This window comes from Oculina patagonica, chromosome 3, assembly GCF_052425735.1.
Source record: "Oculina patagonica isolate OP01 chromosome 3, crgOcupat, whole genome shotgun sequence".
In the NCBI taxonomy this organism is placed as follows: domain Eukaryota; kingdom Metazoa; phylum Cnidaria; class Anthozoa; order Scleractinia; family Oculinidae; genus Oculina; species Oculina patagonica.
Window position 1 is genome coordinate 19376905 of NC_135760.1, and position 25144 is coordinate 19402048.

General features: G+C 37.7%; 1 protein-coding gene across 3 annotated transcripts; it reads right to left on the minus strand.

The window, feature by feature from the left end:
• Nucleotides 1-25: 25 nt before the first annotated feature.
• Nucleotides 26-20652, minus strand: LOC144645337 (serine protease hepsin-like). Of its 3 annotated transcripts, none has more exons than XR_013569262.1 (10): nt 20449-20652; nt 20316-20352; nt 8520-8657; nt 7760-8023; nt 6283-6525; nt 5331-5516; nt 4809-4970; nt 4100-4301; nt 271-2920; nt 26-228 (listed from the first exon to the last, which is right to left on the minus strand). XR_013569262.1 is itself a non-coding variant. In XM_078504878.1 (9 exons), exons 1-9 carry the CDS (start codon nt 20485-20487, stop codon nt 2674-2676), a joined length of 1524 nt encoding a protein of 507 aa, XP_078361004.1. In that variant the 5' UTR covers nt 20488-20652; the 3' UTR covers nt 26-2673. The 3 variants fall into 3 exon arrangements, 1 of the variants encoding a protein (XP_078361004.1); XR_013569261.1 differs by having other exon boundaries at nt 5331-5522; XM_078504878.1 differs by having other exon boundaries at nt 26-2920; nt 5331-5522.
• Between the last annotated feature and the right edge of the window lie 4492 nt (nt 20653-25144).

The following is a 25144-nucleotide window of genomic DNA, read 5'->3' on the forward strand; positions in this document are numbered from 1 at the left end:
TTTTCTGATTTTTTGTCTGCACTGGTCATACTTAGCCAAAAGAAGAATATTTTCCCCTGACAATTTCTGAGCCCTCGGATGTCGTTCTTGGTCAGCGAGGTTGCTAAGTAACAATAGGCGTTGCCATATAGACGAAAGACCTTTAAAGAGTGCTCGATCTATTTTTAATTAAAAGCAGTAACGATATTATTGAAGATATTTAGTACTGCGAAGAATCAATGTCAAAAACTGGACTCGGTTCTTCGGCTGCAAAGGTGCAGGACTGCTAACATTGATTAACTCTTAAATTTTCTCGGCTTTTTTGGCGGTATCAGTTCTATTTATTCCCACAAATGGAAACACAACAATAAACCATCCTCGGAGACCCAGGGGCAGTTAGTGGGAGCGGGGGAAAGTCTATACGGACGAGAAAAAAAAAATCGGCGAAGAAATAACTGCCCTTGGATCTCCGGGGATGAACAAAAACAAGCCCGCATATAAATTTATTTACTGAGATCATGACTTAGTTTATGTCCCGAAATAATCCACTTCCTACACACTGGATACAAAAGCGAAAGAACAACTTTAAAATAGACGTCAACTTAAATATGTATATTGTACATCTTTCATCGCGTGAATTGTTCATGACACAAACTACACTAACAAAAACTTGCTCGTCACATGGCTTTTAGAGTGACGTTCAAATATAATAACTGTCGAAAAACCCGAATCACAGATGCCGCTAGTTTGTTTAACAAACATAATAATTAATACAATATAACAACAACAAAACAATCGAATTAGAAAGTTCCACAAAAAATAAAAAACATAGTGTCAGAGTATAAACAAGCGTTTACAAAACTATTTGATTCGGTTTTTCTCTTGATTGACTTAAGCTGTATTTTTGTTCTGTTTTAGTCGAGCACATTACACGGTTTTCTTTAAACTTCGGAGCTCAAAAGACGTAAAACAAAATCAAATTCAGAATTTCTTTTGACAGTTAGTTGAAAACCTTTCTAAAACAGTGAAACAAAAAGCAACCAACATTTAAAATGACTGTTTAAGGCATCATTTCAAACCTAGTTCAGTAGGCAGCCTTTTTGACTTTTTACACTTGATTCGAGTGTCCTTGTTGCAGTTTCTAAACCAAAAAGTTTCTTTTTATAAGCCCCCAAAAAGCCATGGACGGAATGCGATCCGGCTGCACAACTAATTACAAAAAAATATACAGTATGTCGGTAATAAAGAATGGCGCCGTTACTAATGGCACTACAAATTAATGTTGAAACGAGGAACACGGAAAAGTTCCAAAAATATCAAAATACAAAATGATAATCGTCATCATAACCAAAAACTGCTAAAAATTAACTGATGTAATCTGTCCGCAACTTCTATCCTTTTTTAGGAGATATTGAAATTTTACGGTTAGCTCGGTTCCAAGCAATCACTGATGAAAACACCACTTGCCTTCACCGTCACTAAGCAACACCAAGTGCGCTCACTTTAGGTATAAAATAACCTTTGACGCCAAATACCCGATAGACTGGTTTAACACTGTCACGTCCCCAAGTCCACCATAAAAAGTCGTACTACTACAACATTTTTATGATTGACAGCCCTTACAATAACTGTTAGTTCTTGACAAATCTGGAAACTTCTACTGGTTTGAAAAAGACGTTTTGCTGCTCGAAAAGAAACCAGAACTTGTATGTAGTTTAAGCTTGTGGCCGAGCCATTTCATATGTGTTGACGAAAGAAAGTTTTACATTTCACAAGGTATCTCATAATTTGCATCTGTGTTCCTCTTGTGCTGATTTTATCAGTTGAGTATCAGTTGTTCGTATAGAGTAATCGTCCGGATGAAAATAGTTCTGGAAAGAACTGTTGTTGGTGACTGAATGAGCGGAAGTCATCTTCAGAGCCAAGATGACTTTCGCTCCGTTTGTTGAAACGTCAGTCACCAATAACAGTTCTTTTTAGAACTACTCTCACCCGGGCGATCACATTATACGAATTATTTAACCATATATAATAAAAACATGAACATGACTTTTTATATTGCAAAAGAAACAATCTAGTATGTAATTACTCTTAACATCTACTTATCATCGATATTTGATATCACTTTTTACTTATGTAATCTTTTCTTTGCCAGCTTAGCCCTTGAGAGCCTGTATTCTTGCTTATAATTAATGTTAAGCTTTTTTCTGTCATAGTACACGTTCTTTGTTATTTACAGATTTCATGTTCTTTACATGCAGTTGACAGGACTCTTAGAGTCATGATACTATTGCATGTGCTCTATTAAACAAACAAACTTTTTCTTCTTTCTTTTTGTTTTAACTCCAGCGTTAACTATCAGGGCCACCATGCGCTATTTTAAGGCGATTTGAGCTGCTATACACTTACCGGCCTTGAAACAATGAACATCGAAAAAAATACAAAAAAGCATGATCCGTAGGCAAGTACGGATGACAATACTGGAAATAAGGTTGTGGAAAATTGATACGATAAAGAAAATTGTATGAAATTATGGTTTGTAATGTTCTGAAATCTGAGAAATCGTGATTGTTTCTTATATCACGGAACGAATATTGCCATTTTCATTTTCAACTTGCAGCTAAATCAAATGGCCCAGAACAGCGTAAGCTAGCCCCATGCGATGCAGCAATAATTAGCCAACACTCATCGTGTTCATCTGTCCATTTTCATGGCTCCTCTCATCCACGAAGTGTACTCGTGGACATTCGTGTAAACGCCATACTTGTGTGGCAACGCGCATGCCTCGCCCCAGCTTACAATGCCTGCAAGCATCCAGCGGCCGTCTCCATCCAGCATTGGACAGGCCAGCGGTCCTCCGCTATCGTAAGAGCATGCGTCAGTGCCGCCTTCTTTGAATCCGGCACACAGAAAATTCTTCCCTATTGTTCCGTTGTATGAGCTAGGGGAAAAAAAGACGTGGTCAATACAAACTTGGACATTTAAAGGGACTGTCACGGCTGAGTTAAGTTTATTTTATTAAGTTTTGTAAAATTTTCGCTATGAAACATAATGTTTGCAAAGAATTACTTCTATGGATCTAAATGGCAAAACCATAGCTTCATTGCAACCAAATGTGTCTCCCGAACGTTATAAATTAAAGTTGCAAGCAAACGCGATTAACTTTTAAAACTGTTCAGCCCAACAATATTTCAAAAACCCATATCGCAATCCGGCGTTTTAATCTTCGTTACTTTTGGCCATCCGTACCTTCTTTTGAATTTGTAAAAAAAAAATGTAATTGTGGTGTTTACAGTGGTCACGCACTTAGCTTCCAGATAGTTAGTTTACAGGCATGCCACTGAAACAGAGGAAACAAATATTTTAAATGAACATAGCAAGGTTAAAATTCCCCACTGGCAGGAGGCAGACCAGTAGTCTATATACAAAGCGTGATCGAGGATTTGAACTCGGACTACAAATCCAAACAAATCCAGCTAGTGGCAGGGGCAGGTCTTGAACCGGGGACCTTCGGATTACAACACGAGCGCCCTAAACCACTCGGCCACGCTTGCCTCCGGAATTTGCTGTGTTATTGAAATGTTCCTTCACTGTTTTAAGAGGTTATTTTTTATATTTCACGGAATTTGATGGTCATTTCCCGTGCCTAAATTTGGCTAAAATCCGTGACACAGTCCTTTTAATGTCAACAAGTGGCACCAAAAATATTAAAAAAGGACCACTAACCTCTAGGCCTTCCTATGCTAGTAACTGGATTTATGCTACTAATTAAAGCAAAAATCTAATTGCATTTAATGCCACGCATGCTTTGTATCAATACACTCTCATACAACAGTAACTTGTTATAAAAAAAAAAAATAAAAATAAAATTTTTTTTTTAAAAATAAAAATAAAAATAAACAGTGACACACAACACACACACAAGAGCACAAGTACACAGGTAACACAAGACACAGCGAACAGAAGAAACACAAATTATCAATGTACTTAGGATTATTTATCCCGAGCTGAGGGAAATCTGGATCACAGATGAAAAGTGACAGAAAATGCTAGCAATTTTTGAAGAAAAAACGAAAAAAATGCTCGATTATGCTAGCATAATCGAGAAAGGCCTACTAACCTCTCGGAATTGCAGGTATCTTTTCCTACCAAATCGACCCAGGCCTCTCTCAACACAGGAGATGAGCTTCCATTCCAAGACGTGTGACCCCAGCCGGTGACATAACAGCGTTGACCGGCCTTGAAGTAGGTGAAGCTTTCCGGCAGGCAGATCTGATTAACGTGCCGTCCAAACTTCACTGAGCTGGACAGGCGCACGAGAGCTGAGTGACGTCACATAAGAGATGAGATAAATAAGAACAGAAGTTACCATATCATCATCATCATCATCATCATCATTTTATTAGGCACTTTAGAGTTAAAAATTACATAGCGTTACACTATGATAGGGCGTGGAGTCCTCCAAGAAACCACCAGGGCCCAGTTGTTCGATGAGTGGAAAACGCTATTCACCGGATAAATCACTATCCAGTGGATAGCGTAGTTTGTTTTTGTTAGAATTTATCCACTGGATAACGATTTATCCGGCGGATAGCGTTATCCAACCTTCGAACAAGTGGGCCTAGGCTTATAGAGGTAGCCACCTCGGTTATCGATATGTTTGTAATTTAGTTGTGGATGTGCGGTTAGGTAAATTCATTTTCATTAAAAAAATCAGTGGTAGGTGCATCAGTGCCCAGCGAGCCATCTTACCCGGGCACCGTGCTTGAGCATCAAGTCTGAACATTACCTTATAGCAAGAGTTAATAAGTAAGGTGACGTAGTAATACCTATATCGTTGTCCCCGGGGTGTGATGAGTTATTTGGCTTGTAATCCGGGTGAATCAATATTTGTCTGACACTATGCATACTTTCTTTCCCTTCATCTCTCAAAAAATGATGTTCTCCAATTCGAACGTTCCAATCGGACGGTTTCCTAGATGTGCGATCGCCTGAAATGCAAGAAAGAAAGTAGTAGTTGAAATAGTTGAAGTGTAGACTCAAGTTTTCTAAAGGTAAGTAGGTTAAGGTGAAGGGAAGCCTCAAACCATGCGGCCCATACTGTTGACGCTTTTCCCGGTTTCGATAGCATTAAGCGGCTAGGAATATATATCTACTCCCCCCTGAATGAGATGCTTGTGATAAGGGCTTAGCACATTTTCAAAGGATTTCACTGGGGTAAAGGCATTGGAGTTCTCTAGGGGTGTAGACGTTTTCAAAGGATCCTCAACAGGGGCGATATTAAATGCAATAGCTATAGCCCAATGGCGACCATTTTGCCAGTTTTCCTAAAAAGTTGTTTATCGACTTACTGAAGCAGTGCGCCGCGGTAACGATCCAAGAAGGTTTAATGATAGTTCCTCCGCAGCCAAGCTTTGTACCATTAAAGAACAGGGCAACCATCCAGGGCCATGAGTTAGGTTTACTTTCGTGGCCTCCGACAATTCTTCGCAAGCGCCGTACGTTGGGATACAAGCCGGAACGCCTTCCACAGTCACCTGCAGCTAAACATTAAATCAAAGCACCCCTGTGGATATCTCGTGACACTCATAAGAAGGTCTACTGTTATGCTAGCTCTACGACACTGCATTACATCTGAAAATATCAAGGATATGTTTCCAAACGACTTCAAATATATAAACAAGCAATCCCTTTCCATTTGGTAGTAGGAATTAGGGTAAGCAATTATGAAATACCGCCATTTTCCTTAGGCTACCTTTTCGATACACCCCGTTATTTTGCTCGTTTCTCTCCTACTCAAGTAAGAGCGCGATGAATTTCTGAACAATATGCATGAAACCTCATCACCCTGTCATCAAATTATTTTACCATGTAAAACTGGAGAAAGGCACTTGAAGTGCATTTCTTAAAGTGCTCGAGACGAACAGTTTTTTTAAAACACTGAAAGGGGATATCTCAAGAGATGTCTCAATAGTTTATAAACCACAGAATGTATCTTTTTGTATTATCAAAAAAAAAAACGAAAAAATATTTTGATGTCGCAAATTAAAGAAGTTATCAGTTCACGTGTGCTACAGTCAGATAAGTCCAGGATTGAACGCAAATGATATGCACGTTCTTCATGACAGGCATCACAAAGTGTCCTCATTAATAAAAGTTCGCCAAACATACCAAAATCAGTCAAGTATGAAGTATTATGGAAATGTCAAATAATACAGTCAAACATGAAATACCTCATTAAACACTACTTGCGTTCAATTCTGGACAAAAGTAGCTACATTAAACCAATTTACTTGTAATTACCTGCCATGGCCCTGCAATTTGGTCTTCCGTGCTTGGTTCTTGTTCCTGATATTTGTTTTCCTTCCCGATCCACACACCAACAGGACTCGGTCTTGCCAGGTCTCTTGTGACACTGCACACTTCTGAAGTGACCGTTGTCTTTGCATCTGGGGACGGATACTCCTTCCTTACGCTTACTCTTTTTAAGTCTGCGTTCACGCATTCGCTGGCACTTGGTTTTTTCTTTCTTTTGGGGCGTTTCGTCTGCAAAATAGACAAACAATTTCGATTAACCACGGAAACTGATAGTCCACTGCCTGACAACTTGGCAAAGCATTAACCAAAACTTAGCGATGAGACGTTGGCATTGCTTTTGCGATTGGTGAACTTGACACTTATTGGTTTACGAAAAGCTCTTGCATCTTGCAACAGCTTCTAACCAATCACAGGTCAAGTGTTATTTTCACGTCACAGCAGTAGCCAATCAGAAGTTGAAACCAAAACTAATCCGGGTACTTTGGCTTGGGCGACTTTCCCGCGTTGGCACCAGTTTAAAGTTTCTACTTCAAAACCTAACTGCTCAAATTGTTATCAGACGAATGCAATCATAGCTATGCATTCAACTTGGCTTTAGTTCTACGACTTTATCCATTCTTTCGCAATAAGCGGATACAGCCTTGCATTTGGCTGCAAATTAATTAATGAATTACCTTACTTAATAACAATTAATGAATGAGGTTTTTGCGATATCCGGCGAAATAATTAAGGTCGAGGTAAGTGCTGTTAGCCTAAACCGAAGCGGCTGATAACACTGAACCGAGACCTTGATTATTATATTACAACGCAAAACCGAATCGAGTAATTGTTTTATTATACATTGTTTTAAAGAAGTAACGACAAAGTAAACGATTTCAACACTTGCGCTAATCCCTTTTTGCTGTCCGGCTCCTGAATGTTTTTTCTCCCGTCATGGTATTCGAGGAACAGTTCCTTGGCAACTTTTGCCAATTTTTTGTGTTTTTTGAGCCTATATCGTCCAGCAATTTTTCTATATTTCTTGCTTGGTTGAAGAAACGAATCGACGAACCGTGGTTTTACTTCGCTGTGTACAAGACTTGAAATCGCTTTGGAAATCATGAATTGAGCACGCAACCTACTAATCTGCTAGAAGATTAGTGAATAAAGCCGGCGACACACTTGGCGATTTGCGATCGGCGAAAATCGCCAAGTGTGCCCGGTGCAGCGATTGCGATTTTAGCCGATCGCCGCGATCGGCGTATAAAATCGCCGCTATCTGGCATGTCAGATATTTTCGAGTTTTTTCGCTGAACGCTGGCGATCAAATTCGCCGCGATCGGCGAAAAAAATTGCCCAGTGTGTCGCTGGCTTAATTTGTAGGCTGCGCTGATTCCCAAAATAAGCTGTAGGCTCTTAGCCAACAAGAAGACAGAAAGTGAATACAATATGTAATACATATAATTAATGCACACAGAATTACCCATTTCGTCTTCATCCAGTGCTGGATAGACTCCAATGCGTTTTTCTTTTGCTGCTTGTGGCTGACGATGGTGAGCTGAGAGATGAATCTCGACGTCTATGTCCTGAATCTTCTTTCCCTCCTTGTTTACTTGCCAGCATTTAAGCGTTGGTGTCGTGGCGCACTGGATTTCTTTGAAGCTTCCGTCTGGGTTGCAGACTGGAGCGAAAGAGCTTCGCTTTAGCGCCGCCTCGTTTCGCTGTAGCTGGCACGTCGTGTAATTCACTAGAAAGAATAACACATCGATTAATATTTGGGGTCATGAATGGTCCATCCAAATTTTGCAGTGCTCGCAAAATTAGACTTCTGCTCGGAATGCTGGCAAAAATTTGATGGATACTCCTTTTTTCATGCTCGCATATTTTTACAATTGCTCGCATGATCGGTTTTTGTGGAGGTAGCTTTTTCACAAGTGCTCGTTGCTAGCAAGGCAATCTTTTGTCAATGCTCGTGCTTGCAAAGAAAACGCTGTGTTCGCATGCTCGCAAAGATCATTCGATACTTATATTATTTTCAAATATGTGCTGGTAATCTTCGATGCGGCAAAAGCAAATCGCATGAGCACGTCTGGAAAACGGTTATCCAAAATTGTTCAATTAGTTGGCATTAACTTGGAGCTGACGTTTTGAGTGTTATCACATCGTTCCAGAAAATAACGAAGTTGTCAGACTAACTAATCGGTATAAAATTACACAATAACATACTAATAAGAAGTTCTTACCGCATGTTGTCCAGCAGTCTGTCTTGCCAGCAGCCTGTCCTGTCTTGCAGCAATATTGCCATTTTGCACAATCCTCATCTCGGAAACAGTCGATTTTACATCTTCCTTCTAAGGGATGAACTGAGCTCGGACATTGTTCTGGGGAACGAGAGAAAAACGTCATAAAAATACCTGAATATTCAGACTGAAGTCAGGTTAATAAATACTACTTATTAACCGAGAGTGAGGTCATTACAGGGGAATCTCAGACCGAGGCCTTGATGTATTGACCGAGCGACAGCGAGGTCAATACATCAAGGTCGAGGTCTGAGATTCCCCTGTAATGACCGAACGGACGAGATTAATAAGTTATTTATTATATGGCCTTTAAGCACTATTCAAAAAAAGAGTATAATCATGGGAAAGAACACTGGAGGTAAAACTCACTCTCGCTCTCTGTGGCTCTCTTCGTCGCTCATATGCATACCAAAGAAGTATCGGTATGCTTTTCAGTTATTGAAAAGATAGTTATTTTGTCGGCATTTTTTGTTGTTTTTGCCTCCTCGCTAGTAGCTTTTATTCACAACTCAAAAAACCGTCGAGCCGAGAAAAATTTTCATAATGCCCGGTCATTACAAGAAAATAATGCCCGCTCAGCAGCCAATCAGAGCGCGCGTACTATTGTAGCCATATAATAAGATTTGGTAGGACACAAAACAGTCTCAAAAATATGCTAGTATGTTATTTCAAGTTGTCTGATCTTCAATTTGTAAATGGGAGACGCGGTGGCACATGCTGGACTCTGAATCGTGCGGTCCGGGTTCGAGCCCTGGCTGGGGTCACTGTGTTGTGTTCTTGGGCAAGACACTTTACTGATTACAGTGCCTAACTGCCTCTCTCCACCCAGGTTTATAAATGGGTACCGGCTAACTAATGCTGGGAGTAACCCTGCGATGGACTAGAATTCCATCCAGGGGGGAGAGTTTCTAGAAAATATTTATATTTCTACAAGCTCCAGCGGCATGGGCCATTTCGCTTGACGCAGACTTTACCCGATCTAAATTTGAAAAACCTTGTCATTTGTTAGAAACAAATCAGAATTCGAAAAAAAATATTAAAAAACAGTCCTAAATAATCTTTCCAAAGTATTACATGTACATAAAACTGATTGCAGCATTGCCAAACATTTGCAAAACTGATAACAATCGTATAAGATCTTTTCATGCTATTTATTGAATCTCCTTGCAGACTTCCATATATTTCTTTTAAATTTGGTTCTAAGAACTTCGAGATGCATCAAGACAATATCCCCAGTTGATGAGTTTTTTTAATTACTCTCCCACAAATTTCGAAATGATACGTTCACTTCTCTCAGTTGAAATCAAAAAGTTGAAAAGTTTCATACGACGCGGAAGGTCTCTATTTTTCCTAGGGCTTACCACAAGTTGCTCGAGATTTCGAATTCCCAAAAAGTTGCCCGTGATTTCTCAAAAAGTTGCTCAAAAGTTGCTCCAAAAATCGAAAAAAGTTGCTTGTGATTAATAAAAGTTGCACAAAGTTGCTTAAAAATAATTCAATACGCTGCTTCTAATCAAGGGAATTTCTCTAAATATATGCAAATTTTCCTTTGAGGGTAAGATTTCTAAGCAGTTTTATGCAATTTTCAGCAATAGAAGTATCTGAATAACATATTAAGGAAAAAAAATTGTTAAATAACAAGGATTTCTTTAACTGGGAAAAATCGTGAAGATATCGATGACGTTATGTTTGCTGACGAGTTTTGTAACGTTTTAATGCAGAATGAGTCGAAAGTTGAAACGTCTTTAGATGTTCCTCAGCAAACTTCGTAATTCTTTGGAAACGTTTGTATGGCCTTTGAACAGCACTCGGATAATCTTCGGAGATCTTCGGCGATCGGTCTGGAAATTGCTCAAAATGCAACAAGTTGCTCGAGAGGAAAAAGTTGCTCGAAGGGGAAAAAGTTGCTCGAAATATGAAAAGTTGCCAAAAAGTTGCCGAGCAACTTGTGGAAAGCCCTAATTTTTCCTCTATGAATTGCCGAGCGCTAGAAGCGGAATAATCCGCGACATAAAAGAAAATGCCGCCTGAAAATGGACGACAATTTGCTTGACAATGGCCACTCGACTTAAGTATTATATTTTTAGAAGGAATGAGTCAAACGAAAACAACCAAATGTTTGGTTACTTAATTTAAAATAGTTTCACAAAGTACTTAAATGATACCCACTTGAGCTCTATTGTAAAAATCTGACAGAATAATTTATTGTGGTCCATTTACGTTGAACGACGCACTCGAGAGTATCTGCGGCTTTCGCGTTATCACGTACTGGCGGGCCATTCTTAGCTTACCCCCACAAAGTGGTGATAAATAAACTCCGTAATCATTGGCCTTCAGATATTTTAATACAATAGCAGTCAATTTACTGTAATGTTTCGAAAGTGTAACGACTTTCGTAAGCCGTCGTATTTAACAGCCCTAAACAGGGGTTTCGTTATTTCGAGGTTCTTTTGTCTGGTATATTTTACAGATTTTACTATTACTGGGGCATGACTTCGGTCTATATGGGCTCGTTAAATCGAAGTTCCACTGTATTTGGAGATGAAAAGAAGAAATCATTTTTGACAAGAATTTACAACACATCAGAACAGAGTAATATATTGTGTTCGAAATAAGAATCGCCCAAACAAACATCAGATCAATTTAGTACAACTTGTTGTATCTTTTACATCGTCGTTTCTTTTGGTCGCCTCTTACGTGATTTATTAACAACCGTGAAATTTTATTGCTATTTTCAGGGGGTTGTTAATTGCGGAACTCTACGATATATTTTAAATGTTTTCGTAGGATGTGACTGATGTGACACTTGTGTAATGACGCAAATCGGCCGAAAGGGATAATGGCTAATGACAAACATTGTCTCGTGCCAAAATCAAAACAAAACAATCAATTGCATGTACGTAGATTTTCACGAGTTGGGTTAACCACAAGTTTATAATACCACAATTACGAAACTGCGATAATGAGAAGGCTAAAAACGTTTGTAAATCGCTAACTTAAGAGAGTTTACGTGCTTGAGTTGACAAACTTTCAATGCCGTTCCAATTTCGGTAAACGCTCGACTAATTGGTGCGCTGAACCTTGCGGTAATGTACTATAAACTTTGACCTAGTCCACTATTTCCTAAATATAATTTTTTTATTAACTCGTTAATGAAATGGCGCCTTACGTAATCATTCAAGGATTATAGGCTGCGAAGATGCACGAATATATAAACAGAATTTTACGATATTTTGAGCTAAATTACGACTTTCAAAACAAAACAATCAATTGTAGCTTTTAATATTAGCTTACTGCAGAGACTTAGACAAATCGGTACACTTTAGAGAGAAGTGTATTCCAAGCTGAATTTTCTTTAACAAATATTTTAAGTATGCGTCAAATGCAAAAGTTTTTTTATTTTTTTTTATGGAGAACGTATTGATAATTAGTGAGCACCGCTCTAACAATATTTCAATGTTCGGAAGAGCTTTTTCTAAGTAATATCTTTTCTTCTTTTTAATTGACTGAGTACTCAAAATGAGTCAGCGAAAGCACCGACAAGAGACACTTGTTATAGCTTTCACAATAACAAACTATTAACTAAAGTTCAACTTAAAACGCTCTCAAGAACAACACTCAAATGTGAAGGCTAATATGCCCGCGTTCATTAGTTCAGCTGGAAATACATTCATTCCCTGACTACCAGCTAAGGGCACTAAAAAAATAACGATGTATTAATTTGTGTTAAAAAATAGTAATATATATTTCACCAGGGACAACAATAGCCTGCTCTTCTGCCCGGAAAGCCCAAAAGATCCTAAGGAATGTTTTGTCATTTGTTTTCTTGAAATTGAGTCGCGCGAGTATTCGAACTACGTCAGCGCGAAAACCACACACTTTTCCAACAGGAAACACCCTACATTTGACGTTTATTGGTAGAAGTAGTGGCACTTGAAATTGAGATATTTTCATCAAACCTTTCTATTACAAAATATTTGAGGTTATTCATTGGCAAGTTATGTAAATATGGTTGAATAGTCTAAAGTCCTGAGCTATTTTGTCGAGACTTTCCCTTCTACAAAATCAAGAGCTTGAAATGTTTCTTTTTTTGTGTGCCACACGGTCTGTGGGAAAAACCCTGTGTATTTTGGCACATATTCGCACTCTAAATGAATATGCCCAAAATAACTGTTTATTGTAAGTTAAATTTTCATCAACAAATTAGTGATGAATTGGACTCAAAAAAATTTCACAAATGAGCGGTATCTAGGTGTCACTTTGTTTTGAACACACAAACATGTAACAGTTAGAAAGCCAGACACCTAATTCACCATTAAAATCATTGCAATTAACTATACTGATATAATCTTTGCTCCGTTCTGTTGATGGATATCATAAGGTTCTATTAATAAATATAAAATTAATTGGGAGCTTCAATTAAAGCTGTGTGGGTGGTAATATCTGAGCCAAGCAACTAAAATAATGAAGCAACTTAAAGGGACTGTGTCACGGCTGCCTGAAAGTTTGTTTTATTAAGTTTTGCCGAAAACTCGCTATGAAATTTACTTTTTGAAAAGAGATTACTTCTCTGGATCTAAATGCAAAAACATAGCGTCATTGCAGCCAAATGTGTCTCCAGGCCATTATAATTTAAAGTAAAAAGCTAACGAGATTAACTTTGAAAAACTGTTCAGCCCAACAACATTTCAAAAACCCATATCGCAATCTGGTTCAATCTTCGACACTTTTGGCCATCCATTCCTTCTTTTGTATTTGCTGTGTTATTGAAATGTTTCTTCCCTGTTTTGAAAGATTATTTTTATATTTCGCCGAAAATGATGCTCATTTCTCATGCCTAAATTTGGTTAAAATCCGTGGCAGAGTCCCTTTAAAAATCGTTACAAAAGAACGAAAATATGTAAAAGAATTGAAATTGTCATATTTAAGAAAAAGGTAATGTTTCCTCGATCGATCAATGTTAATACTAATTATAATCCCATAAAATTTCAAAAGAAGGACATAACCAACTACGAGAACTTTCCAGGTGAAGGTATTTGATACCTTATTATAGGAATATAAATTAATGCAAATCTAGGAAAAGTTCTGGTCAAATGCTTATAGTTAAAAAGCTAACATACATAAAATAAACGCGAATTTTTAAAATTCGCGTTAATAACATGTATCGTTAATTTCCTATAATAAGGTAATAAATAGGTTTCCAAATATTAAATTGCGGTTCTAAAAAGAAATGCAATAATCTAAGTGTGCATAATACTGCTTCTGTTTCGGGGAGGTTTGCCTTTTGGCCGAAATAGCTAGATATTATTTCAAGCACACGAACATTTTACTCTTAAGGTCATTGCTTAGTATTGCATTGCGCATCGTTACTTCGAATGTTCCGCGTAATTAGCACGCGCACCTAAACAAAATGGCGGCTTTCTTCTATGCGGCTTAGCAGGCGAGAGAGATAAATCACCGTTTTCTTGTAAGAAAGTACGGTGAACTTTCAGTTTTTTCTCGTATTTTGAGTGTAGTGATGAAATTCTCTCTATAAAATTAATACAGATAAGTTTCTATGTTTCAAAAAAAATTATCACCGGAAACGTGTACTTTGTCAGTACTCGCAAAGGAATTATTAAGGAATTATGTGGTAAATACAAGGTCTTCCTGCTCCTAAACGAAAATGGTGAACCCACTATTTTATTACAAAATTCAAGTTCCCGTAAAATAATCAACCAGTAGGATACTGGTTGAAAAACTATGTTCAGTGCTATTTCGGGGGAATGACCTTACCAGACAGATTTCGTTTAAAGTCGCTGGAAAGCCGCCATTAATTAAAAACGTATATTTCGAATATACTGATCTTCGCCATGATATCATTACAATATATGCTTTTTTTTTTAGATAATACAACTAATAGATCCTTTCTTTCCCGTAGTGAAATCCTTGGTCAATTTATATTTTGTATGGCTCTAACTCGTTTGAAAGTCTGTTTATAAGCCCTATGTGTGACAATTCAAATGAAGACTATTGAGCAGAACTTTTATGTAGTACTGTTTGTTATGCTGTACAAGGTAGTTATAGCCTGTGAATCCGCAAGCCTATTTTGTAGTCATTCAAATAAAGACTATTATGTTTTGATAGTTTGATTTAGTTTTGGATTTTCTTTTCGAAATTGACCAAAAAATGACGAATCCATTTTATAATACATGAGTGTACCAAATTCTCTTCAAATATTAATACAAAAAAACCTCAAAACATTATAGTTGCGAAACTGAGAAGAACGCTCTAGAGATATGGCAGGAAAATGGATGGTTTAGATGAGAAGCCGGATATTTAGAGGTATCTTCGTTTAAAAAAAAAAATAAGAAATTTGGTGATTTCGTTCAGAAACTGAAAACCGGCTCTTGTTTCGCCTTCTTTCGTTTTCTCAGCTCTCCCTCCTACAGCGACATTCACTAACAGTTTAAAATAAATGTAAATAAAAGTGTAAAACCTGAACTGGAAAAATAAAAGCTTAAATGTAAGTTTTTTTCGAGTTTAGAGTAGAATACCGCTGGTATTAGAAAATCAGAATGAAAACTATCGACACAGATAAACAAACATGTCTGGCCGATTTAATTTCTTCCAAGTTCAAGTTCACGTTGGAACAGAGTAAAAACAAAGCAAAATCTTTGCTAAATGAATAATTTCGAGAACTGCAAGCTCCGAGTTGGACCAAGAAGTGTAAGTTTTAAAAATCATGATTGTTTTGAAGAACGTTTAAAACCATACTAGCTTTTAACTCAACAATTATTATTCTTATCAGCTCAAACAAGCTTTAAATACTTTAAATCATCTCATTTGCCGCAATGCCGGGTATATTTAGTTCGCAAAAGCTTGAAATAAAAAGCCAAATTTGGTTTCAACCCCTGCCTGATATTACAAACATATATACATTTCGTAACGATACGCGAGTATTGCCTTCAATATTTGCTTGAGTCGTGGCTACTGTCGGAGAAAACTGAATACCTTATTATGTCTATATATTTCTCTTTGCGGTTTCCCAGTGATAAAAAGAAGTAACCCACATATCGCCTAGTGGTTTTTGGTTTTGAATTTTTTTGTCTTCAGTCAAAAAATCGCAGAATATCACTTCTTCAGACATTCAATATGTTATAGCTATACTGGAAATACAAAATTCTCGATTACGGTTCTATATTCGGATGCTCGGAACCTTTCGGGACGGATTCGGAAACACCCATCGGATATTCGTGGTGTCGACGCTGCCAGTCGAATATCGGCACGATAACTTTTGTCCCATTTTGGTCAGTATAATTTATAGAACTTGTAGTTGATACCCCCACAGAAAATGCAACTCTTTGTTCTACGCAAGGCCGATTTTAGTTGTTAGGTTTTCACAGCGGGATTTTCTGACCGCTTGCTGCAAGATTATTATTTATAAAAAAAATTCAGCTCACGTGGGCCCGAATTAACGTTGCCATTGAGTCTCGATTTCCGTTGTAGAAGGCAGGCACGTGGGCGCAATGGTGAGGACAACTGAACTATATTTAGTATGCTGCATATAAAGATTGAGAAAGAGTTAGCTCCGAATACACAAACCATAACCCCTTGAATTAAAGTTTTGTTGAAAACTTCCAAAGAAATTTCAGAAATCTGAGCAAACTTTAAAACGAAAAATTCATGTTTGGAAGTTTGTCCATTTGTAATATATTTCCATCTCGCCATCCTTAGCGAATGGGTTATCATTACTGTCGTTAAAATACATTTCTACAAAATTGATCAAATTATTTTTGTTTGATTTTCTTTGTTGTAGGGACATTTTTAAGTTTCTCAAAATACAGTGTTCCTCCTCAAAACGACGTTCAAAATACTGTTGCCAGAGAAACGCAAACCACTGGTTGATATTTTCTAAGTTAAAAGCCTCTCTGAGAAATTAACGATCTTATATTCCGGCATAGAAACGCAGCCGGATGACTCATACCATATATATTTCGATGCATTTGTTAAAATGCCAGCATCCAATTCGGTTTTCATTTCAGTGGCCTGTTATTTTAAATTTCGAAGATCCCAAGGTGTCGTTTAGAATAGGCTTAAGAATCTGTAGATTTTACTAGTTTTTTCTGCCAGACAATTTTGAACGGATCGGATGACCGTTTTAATTGTATGCTAGGTTAGCATTGCTTCGAGCAAAAAGACCTTGACCGTGCGCTGGAACATAAAAATAAATTATATATTTTTTTGTTGTTTAAAAAAAGGTCCTTAACAACAAGTTAAAAGTCAAAAAATTGTCGACTTGAAAGATGACAAAAAAAATCTAAAGCATCGAACGGATGGCCGTAATAAAATGTATACAAGAGTTAGCATTGCTTCAAGCAAAAAGACCTTGGCCTTGCATTGGAATATTCAAACAAATAAATTTTTGTTGAAAGAAATGATCTTAATAACAAGTAGAAAGTCTCGAAATTGTCCACTTGAAAGATGACAAAAAATTCTGAAACACAGCCAACAATTGAAATTTTGGCAAATCAAACTATTAAAGGACGAGTGGCAATACAAAAATGACATTTGTTAGCTGACAGTTTTACAACTTTTAACCGTTGGATGCCGACTTTATGGTAGAAAAAATTGGCTTGGCCATTTTGCAGTAAACGTTAAAATTATGGCCGTTTGACTGTTGTCCTTTACTACCCGCTGAGCTCCAACTTGCGAATTCATTTTTATCGCGCGCGGCAGCTACGAGTGTCCCACGTTCCACGCGAGAACTCCCTTTGACTTACCAATGAGTTTAGGTCGCGAGTATGAACTATCCACTGTTCCAAAAATTCTTGAATTTAGCGTTGTTTTATTTGTGTCTTTTAATTACCGAACCGGCAGATGTTTCTGCTTTTTCGCTTGTCAAATTTACTTTATGACTGCAAGAGCTTTCGCGCTTAAGCTTAGCGACAAAATTGATACTTGGCTGACTTAAGATACAAGGATAGGGTTATAAATTATTAAAAAGCTCTCAGAAGATAGTGTTATACCGTGGCGGGGAAATGCAAGCACGTACAAACTGTATTAATACAGATACCGCAAATTAAATGATTACCGCAATTAGACAGGAAAGGCTGATGGACGTCCCGGAGTTCCGTGTGAATTTTTGTTCTTTAACAGTTCCTTAAATGTCAGCGAGAACGCCAAAAAAGCGTCCAAACAGGAGATTTCGCATTAAAATAAAATTACGTAAAATTGCACCAAAAAAGGGGTTTTTATACTTTTGCAGCTTTGATAAGTTTCGGTGTATTGTTTAGCTCTGTACAAAAACTAGGCCGCGAAAACCCCCGCACACAAATATTCAAGTGCAGAAATTCTTAGTTTAGTCTTTTTACTGCTCAGTCAGAATATAACAGATAGTAGTTGATAAGATAGGGACATTACATTTCCTGACTAACCCACAAGGCTGATAAAATTTACTCACTTCGAGATCGAATCATGGCTTCTAGATTTTTACTCGCGTTGCAGTTATCAAGCGTATCTATATATCTGAGCCTATATAGCTTATAAAAGGTATAATGAACTTTATATCTGCGTGTGAAAATTCAACGACAACCATCCATCAGATAGATTTGGTCAAGATCTTTCTACTTGTTCCATTTCTGGAAGAAAGCCCTAAGATTATCGAAAGCATAGATTAAGATCGATATTGAAGTACGCAGCGGTATAATCTCGTTTTGAAGTTTGGTAAAAATACAAGAAATCCTGAATAAATCCCATGTTTCGTGTCACTGGCCTTAAAGAATTTTAGAATTGTATTCTAACTCAGGAAAAGTAAAATCGATTGTAGAAGTTGTGCGGCACGCAACTCCTCGAGTGCTCTTTTGTCTCCTCGTCGATTTTTTTTATGTTAATGTTCTGGCAAGTGGTCTTAAAATAGTTTCAGGCTAGATCTCTATCTTTTGATAAGAACACCGTAACGAACGAGAAGTTTTGGTTGATCAGAGGAAAGGCGACGCCATGGCCATTTTAGGCTAAGCCCGTTCTACAACGAGGAAATTGTTGTAATCAAGAACACCGGGTTTTGCTTCGGCTTGCCGCAAGTTCAGCATTCGAGGGATTCTTGAGCAATACGCAGCAAATAGCTGAACATGAAAACCAATTGAGGACTTTATGATACCAGTTTGATGCACTTTCGGAAATTTGTTTGTCAGTATTCTATCAGAAAGCCATTCAAATGCTCCTAAAGACGCATCTGTCCGAAATTGGTATGCCCGTGACGCACGAAAACGTGTTCGTTTCTTGTTGTTTTCTTTTTTCTGAGTGACTAAAAGAGATTTTTGAGATATCCGGTTTTGTAAGTGTGCCGTTTCGCGCCACTAATCAGTCATTATATATTTCCTCGAGGGCCGCTTTTTTTTTACTATCAACTATATTGGCCTCCCTATCTCGAATTAACGCATGTTGTAATCCTCTCGGAAAACGCCTTGGTCAAAATTCAGGAGGCAATACGCTCACAGTCATCGAACCTATATCACTTTCACCTGGGATCATGAGAAAATGTAATTAACAAGTTAAACACAGCACTAATTTATAGACTTCTTTGTTATTTGGGGCAATACGAGGGCCTCTTTCGAAACTACGTCGTGCGTAAAAGCATTGATTTCAATGTCAACGCAAGAGACATTCCAATTTTTTGTACATTTCACCGCCGTTTCGATTCCATACCGTTGTTTCACACCTAAACACAAGCGAATGAAGCGAAAATGTTTATCCTCGAGTAAATTACAATAAAATATCCCGTTTTTTCCTCGCGTGTATGTTTGTGTATGTTTTACAGCACATCCAAGGAAACGCAATTGCTTGAGAAATATGTATGGGTCTACAAAAAAGCCGTCGAATTTTCACGTTCCATGCAGTTTTATTTACTTCCATTTAGATTCTAGTCAAGCGAAGCAAATTAGTCTATGTTTATTTTTTCGTTCTCATTTTGTTACAATGTCAAATTGTACTGTGTTCGGTGCGTTGAAATACGATGTTGTTAGTCGCAAATTACAGCAAGTGCGTCACAGTATAATTGAAGATGGAGGAATATACTGATGAATACATGTAACACAGTTCACATGAATTAATACAATAATAGGTGTCGTTTAAAAAGAGAGGCTTGAAGTATCGCAAACAGAACGTGCAAACAATATATTCGAAAGACTACTAACTACGATAGAAATACTTTACGCAAAAATACCGATTTTCAGCCAATTTAGCGGCAATTTATTTTATGACTTACAAGTGAAAAAAAATGGTAACCGTTGGCTGAAAGCAAGGTATTCAAAACAAAACAATACATTTTTTCTATCGCAATTCATAGAAGACGGTTTTAAACACGCAACAATGGAACAACAGTTAACTCAAGATCTATACGAGCTTTTAGGCATAAAATAGACAATGGCTATGTACATGTGCGTTAGAAGATACCAGACAATGCAACCGGACCAATAAAGGAAAAAGTAAATACCTACTTTGCCCGCCGTTTACGCGTAGAGTTAGCCCGGGGACTGTCAAAACCTTATTAATTTAAATCTTTGTGTGTAGAAGTGTAAACACTACAAGTTGACAATGGGAAGTTGCCTCAACGCGCAGCGGTGCTTAACTTTCCGTCCAAATTATCAGACCATAAACTTACATTTGTTCTGTGAAATGGTGAGATATGCTTGCAACCGCGCGCGCTATAATTCTGATCGTAAAGATAATGCAATAAAAATTTTCGTTGTGGAAACTTACCGACACCGCAGACAACGATGGCCACCAACAAAAGGATCTGTTAATTTTATGAACAAAACCCCTGTTAGAACAACTAGAATGTGTTATCATAGCTAAAAATACCTTATAGGCATTAAACTAGAGAAGAACCCACCTGGAGAACTACAGAAATCAGTCCACAACATGCCCGCATTTTTGCAACGTTAATTCTCTGTCACTGTATACTGAAGTGATATTGCGTTCGTGCGCTCTCTGTTTATAACGTAAATTTAGCCACCAAATTCCCGCACCAGGAAAAAGCTAAAATCCTTTTTGCAAGCGGTCCCCAATGGAAGTACGTGCATCTTGCAAAAGAATAATTGCGGAGAGTGCATATTTGAAGATTATAAATAGCCGTTATGAGCGAATCTCTCTCAGCCAATAGGATCGCTGCCCTAAAGCAGGTGCATTTTGATGGGTTCCAATTAATTACTACATATCGGGATTCTAATCTCTATCCGCTGTTAATATTAATCAGATCTATATCGTGAAATGTCGATTTTTTTTTCACCGACAGGTCGATACGTATCAAACATTCCAAGAGATCCTTAAAGCCGAATTTTTTTTAGCTATATATTTCGAAGGAAGACAAGTTTTGTTTGTTAGTTTTCCGGACAGCAATTGGCGAAAATTAAATTTGTGAATTAGACAGCACTTCAATGTAATCAAACTGCCCCTCTGTCAATCTTATTACAACATGAGACTAGAAGGTGGTGTCCTAAATTCTCAAGTGGCAATAATCTAGAATAAAGCCACAAGAAATCCGATGTTTGCATTATAAAGTTGTCCCTTCAATTTGATACAATTGCAAATTACGATTTCCGTGAGGTGAAATTTCATTAGTGCAGGCAACCATACCTTTTTGTTCGAACCTGGTAAATGTGGTCAAACACAATGGCGGCGTTTCGTCACATTAATTTCCCCAATTGTGTTTAAACAGCAATTCATTTTCTTTTGTTTTCGATACAACAGCATGCAAGCGAAGAGAACTACACGCAAGCCCCTAAAGCGAAATGCAGTGTGCCATTTCACTCCGGAGAGCAAAGGTTTATATGGACTTAAGAGGGCCCGCATGGCATCAAGCCAACCATATTTACATTAACATTAACCACCTCTCAGCCTGAAATAATGACTTATTCAACAGCGGTTTATAAGCTCTCATTCCCAAGACCTTTCTTGGTCACCCAAGTTGAAATATTTCTCTTCGCTGCTTGGTTAAAAACAGCTTCGCAAACCAGGACTATTTTATTTCTACAAGGTTCCAATACAGTAAATTCGGGTTGCCGCAACTAAACAAATAGTGTCATTTGGAGTTTTATAGTTTGGCACATTGCCTGCTGAGTGATATACTTGCTAGTACCGAAGATTTTTAGTATTTAAAAATTATGTGGTTGTTCTTTATCAAACTCTATCGATCAAGACCTAATACTACCGACAGCTCTACTTTTACTACAAACATAAATAAAAGTTCGGCTTTTCACGTAACTAATTCCCTCAGTTCAGTTGTATAAAAGATTAAAGTGCTTTGTAGTAATTGTGCGTAAGGGTGTCATAAAATTGCAACAGTTTAGCTAATTTTTATTAAATAATGCATTTTCTGGCTTTCTTGCTTGCACGGCCTCACCATTTCGGCTTTTCTTGAAGATTTATTATTATTATTTATTTTGTAACCACGAATATACTCTTCAATCAATTGAATATTCAACTTTGTGTTTGCATAAGAGCAAGTGCTTTTCTTGTATCAATATCATATGTAATTTCATCTTTACCGCAATAATGTTAATGCAGCCATATTTATCTGTAAAAAAAAATGGAGGGTTTAGGTTAGAAATGATTGACAATCACTGGCTCAAAACTTAAATTCTCCTTACATACTGCCATTTATTTATTTTAATGTTGGTTCTGTGAATTTAAAAAATGATCATTAAATAAATGACACTTTTCGCTTTTTTCGTTATATCTCAATTTCGTTCCCAAAGTCAGCTGACCAAAAGATGCGGGAGCTTTAGCAATGTACCCACTAGTGAGAATATTATGATGCCAGTTTGATGCACTTTCGGAAATTTGTTTGTCAGATTTCGATATCAGAAAGCCATTCAAATGCTTCCGAAATTCATGCCCGTGACGCACGAAAACGAGTTCGGTTCTTGTTGTTTTCCTTTTTCTGAGTGACTAAAAGATATATTTTTTTTGAAGGAGCGGGAGCTTTAGCAATGTACCCACTCATGGAAATTGAAAAAGTTGCACCTCAAAGACAGTCTTGTCCAACTGAATTAATCAAGTCCGTCGTACGTGATCAGAATGAAATTGCACTCGTGCCGCAAATTGAATCTCGAAAACTGAAAACTTCTAGGGACTTCTTTCGTATTACAACAGCAAACAATGTTCAATTAGTTTGGCATCATGGGCAACAAAGCAATTATCGATAAAGGATAAAACACCGCTCATGGTATCAGGTTTCGGGTAACTAAACATCGTTGTATTAGACGGCTACAATCAGGCTACTTCACAAATGGTCTGCTCTTCTCTCGGCTACTGACTTATCTCTTTATGCGGCTTTGTATGGACGAGGGCGTTACGCGGGGACTGGGCCCAGTCAGTCCGGGCAACCACCTCTCTTCTGTTTGGTCGCCTTTTTCAAACCTTCTTTTCCAATGAATGTTACGGTATGGGTGTTTAGCTTGTATATTCATGCTATCATGACTGTCGGAATTGATTTATTTTTCTCTCAGGAACATATGCATCTCCAGCCGGTCTCTCATAATGAGAAATCGACAATTCAAAAGCATCTTTCACCACCATTTCTAACGTTTGTCCAGAGGCTCTGAAGCCTTTCTGGCCAATGGATGTTGTACGCATCAAATAACGCGATGATTTCGTGTAAAAACTATCTAAAAGCACATAAACTAGCGGTGATGTTTTCAAGGGCCACTTACAATGCGTGTATACCTTAGTGCCAACCGTTTTCCTACGACTTTGGAAAACGGAATTCGAACTTCCATTTTCCAAAGTCGTAGAAAAACGGAAAACGAAACTGGAAGTTCGAATTCCGTTTTCCAAAGTCATAGGAAAACGGAATTCGAACTTCCATTTTCCAAAGTCATAGGAAAACGGAAAACAAAAATGGAAGTTCGAATTCCGTTTTCCAAAGTCATAGGAAAACAGCAAACGAAACTGGAAGTTCGAATTCCATTTTCCAAAGTCATAGGAAAACAGCAAACGAAACTAGAAGTTCGAATTCCGTTTTCCAAAGTCATAGGAAAACAGCAAACGAAACTGGAAGTTCGAATTCCGTTTTCCAAAGTCATAGGAAAACAGCAAACGAAAATGAAAGTTCGAATTCCATTTTCCAAAGTCATAGGAAAACAGCAAACGAAACTGTAAGTTCGAATTCCATTTTCCAAAGTCATAGGAAAACAGCAAACGAAAATGGAAGTTCGAATTCCGTTTTCCAAAGTCATAGGAAAACAGCAAACGAAAATGAAAGTTCGAATTCCATTTTCCAAAGTCATAGGAAAACAGCAAACGAAACTGTAAGTTCGAATTCCATTTTCCAAAGTCATAGGAAAACAGCAAACGAAAATGAAAGTTCGAATTCCGTTTTCCAAAGTCATAGGAAAACAGCAAACGAAACTGGAAGTTCGAATTCCGTTTTTTAAAGTCGTGGAAAAACAGCAAACGAAACTGGAAGTTCGAATTCCGTTTTCTAAAGTCGTAGGAAAACAGCAAACGAAACTGGAAGTTCGAATTCCGTTTTCTAAAGTCGTAGGAAAACAGCAAACGAAACTGGAAGTTCGAATTCCGTTTTCTAAAGTCGTAGGAAAACAGCAAACGAAACTGGAAGTTCGAATTCCGTTTTCTAAAGTCGTAGGAAAACAGCAAACGAAACTGGAAGTTCGAATTCCGTTTTCTAAAGTCGTAGGAAAACAGCAAACGAAACTGGAAGTTCGAATTCCATTTTCCAAAGTCGTAGGAAAACAGCAAACGAAACTGGAAGTTCGAATTCCGTTTTCCAAAGTCATAGGAAAACAGCAAACGAAAATGAAAGTTCGAATTCCGTTTTCCAAAGTCATAGGAAAACAGCAAACGAAAATGAAAGTTCGAATTCCGTTTTCCAAAGTCATAGGAAAACAGCAAACGAAAATGAAAGTTCGAATTCCGTTTTCCAAAGTCATAGGAAAACAGCAAACGAAAATGGAAGTTCGAATTCCGTTTTCCAAAGTCATAGGAAAACAGCAAACGAAAATGAAAGTTCGAATTCCGTTTTCCAAAGTCATAGGAAAACAGCAAACGAAACTGGAAGTTCGAATTCCGTTTTCTAAAGAATGCGTGTACCTTATTGCCAACCGTTTTCTACGACTTTGGAAAACGGAATTTGAACTTCCAGTTTCGTTTGCTGTTTTCCTATGACTTTGGAAAACGGAATTCGAACTTCCATTTTCGTTTTCCGAGGACTTTGGAAAACGGAATTCGAACTTCCATTTTCGTTTTTCGTTTTCCTATGACTTTGGAAAACGGAATTCGAACTTCCAGTTTCGTTTGCTGTTTTCCTATGACTTTGGAAAACGGAATTCGAACTTCCATTTTCGTTTTCCGAGGACTTTGGAAAACGGAATTCGAACTTCCATTTTCGTTTTTCGTTTTCCTATGACTTTGGAAAACGGAATTCGAACTTCCATTTTCGTTTTTCGTTTTCCGATGACTTTGGAAAACGGAATTCGAACTTCCATTTTCGTTTTTCGTTTTCCTATGACTTTGGAAAACGGAATTCGAACTTCCATTTTCGTTTTCCGTTTTCCTACGACTTTGGA

Excerpts from the sequence above, each read along its gene's own strand:
- LOC144645337 (XM_078504878.1), bottom strand. The coding sequence starts at position 20,487 with ATGCGGGCATGTTGTGGACTGATTTCTGTAGTTCTCCAG. Across the intron at positions 5,523-6,282 it reads AAATTGCAGGGCCATGGCAG|CTGCAGGTGACTGTGGAAGG; the intron begins GTAATTACAAGT and ends TTTAATGTTTAG. Across the intron at positions 2,921-4,099 it reads GATACCTGCAATTCCGAGAG|CTCATACAACGGAACAATAG; the intron begins GTTAGTAGGCCT and ends TTTTTCCCCTAG.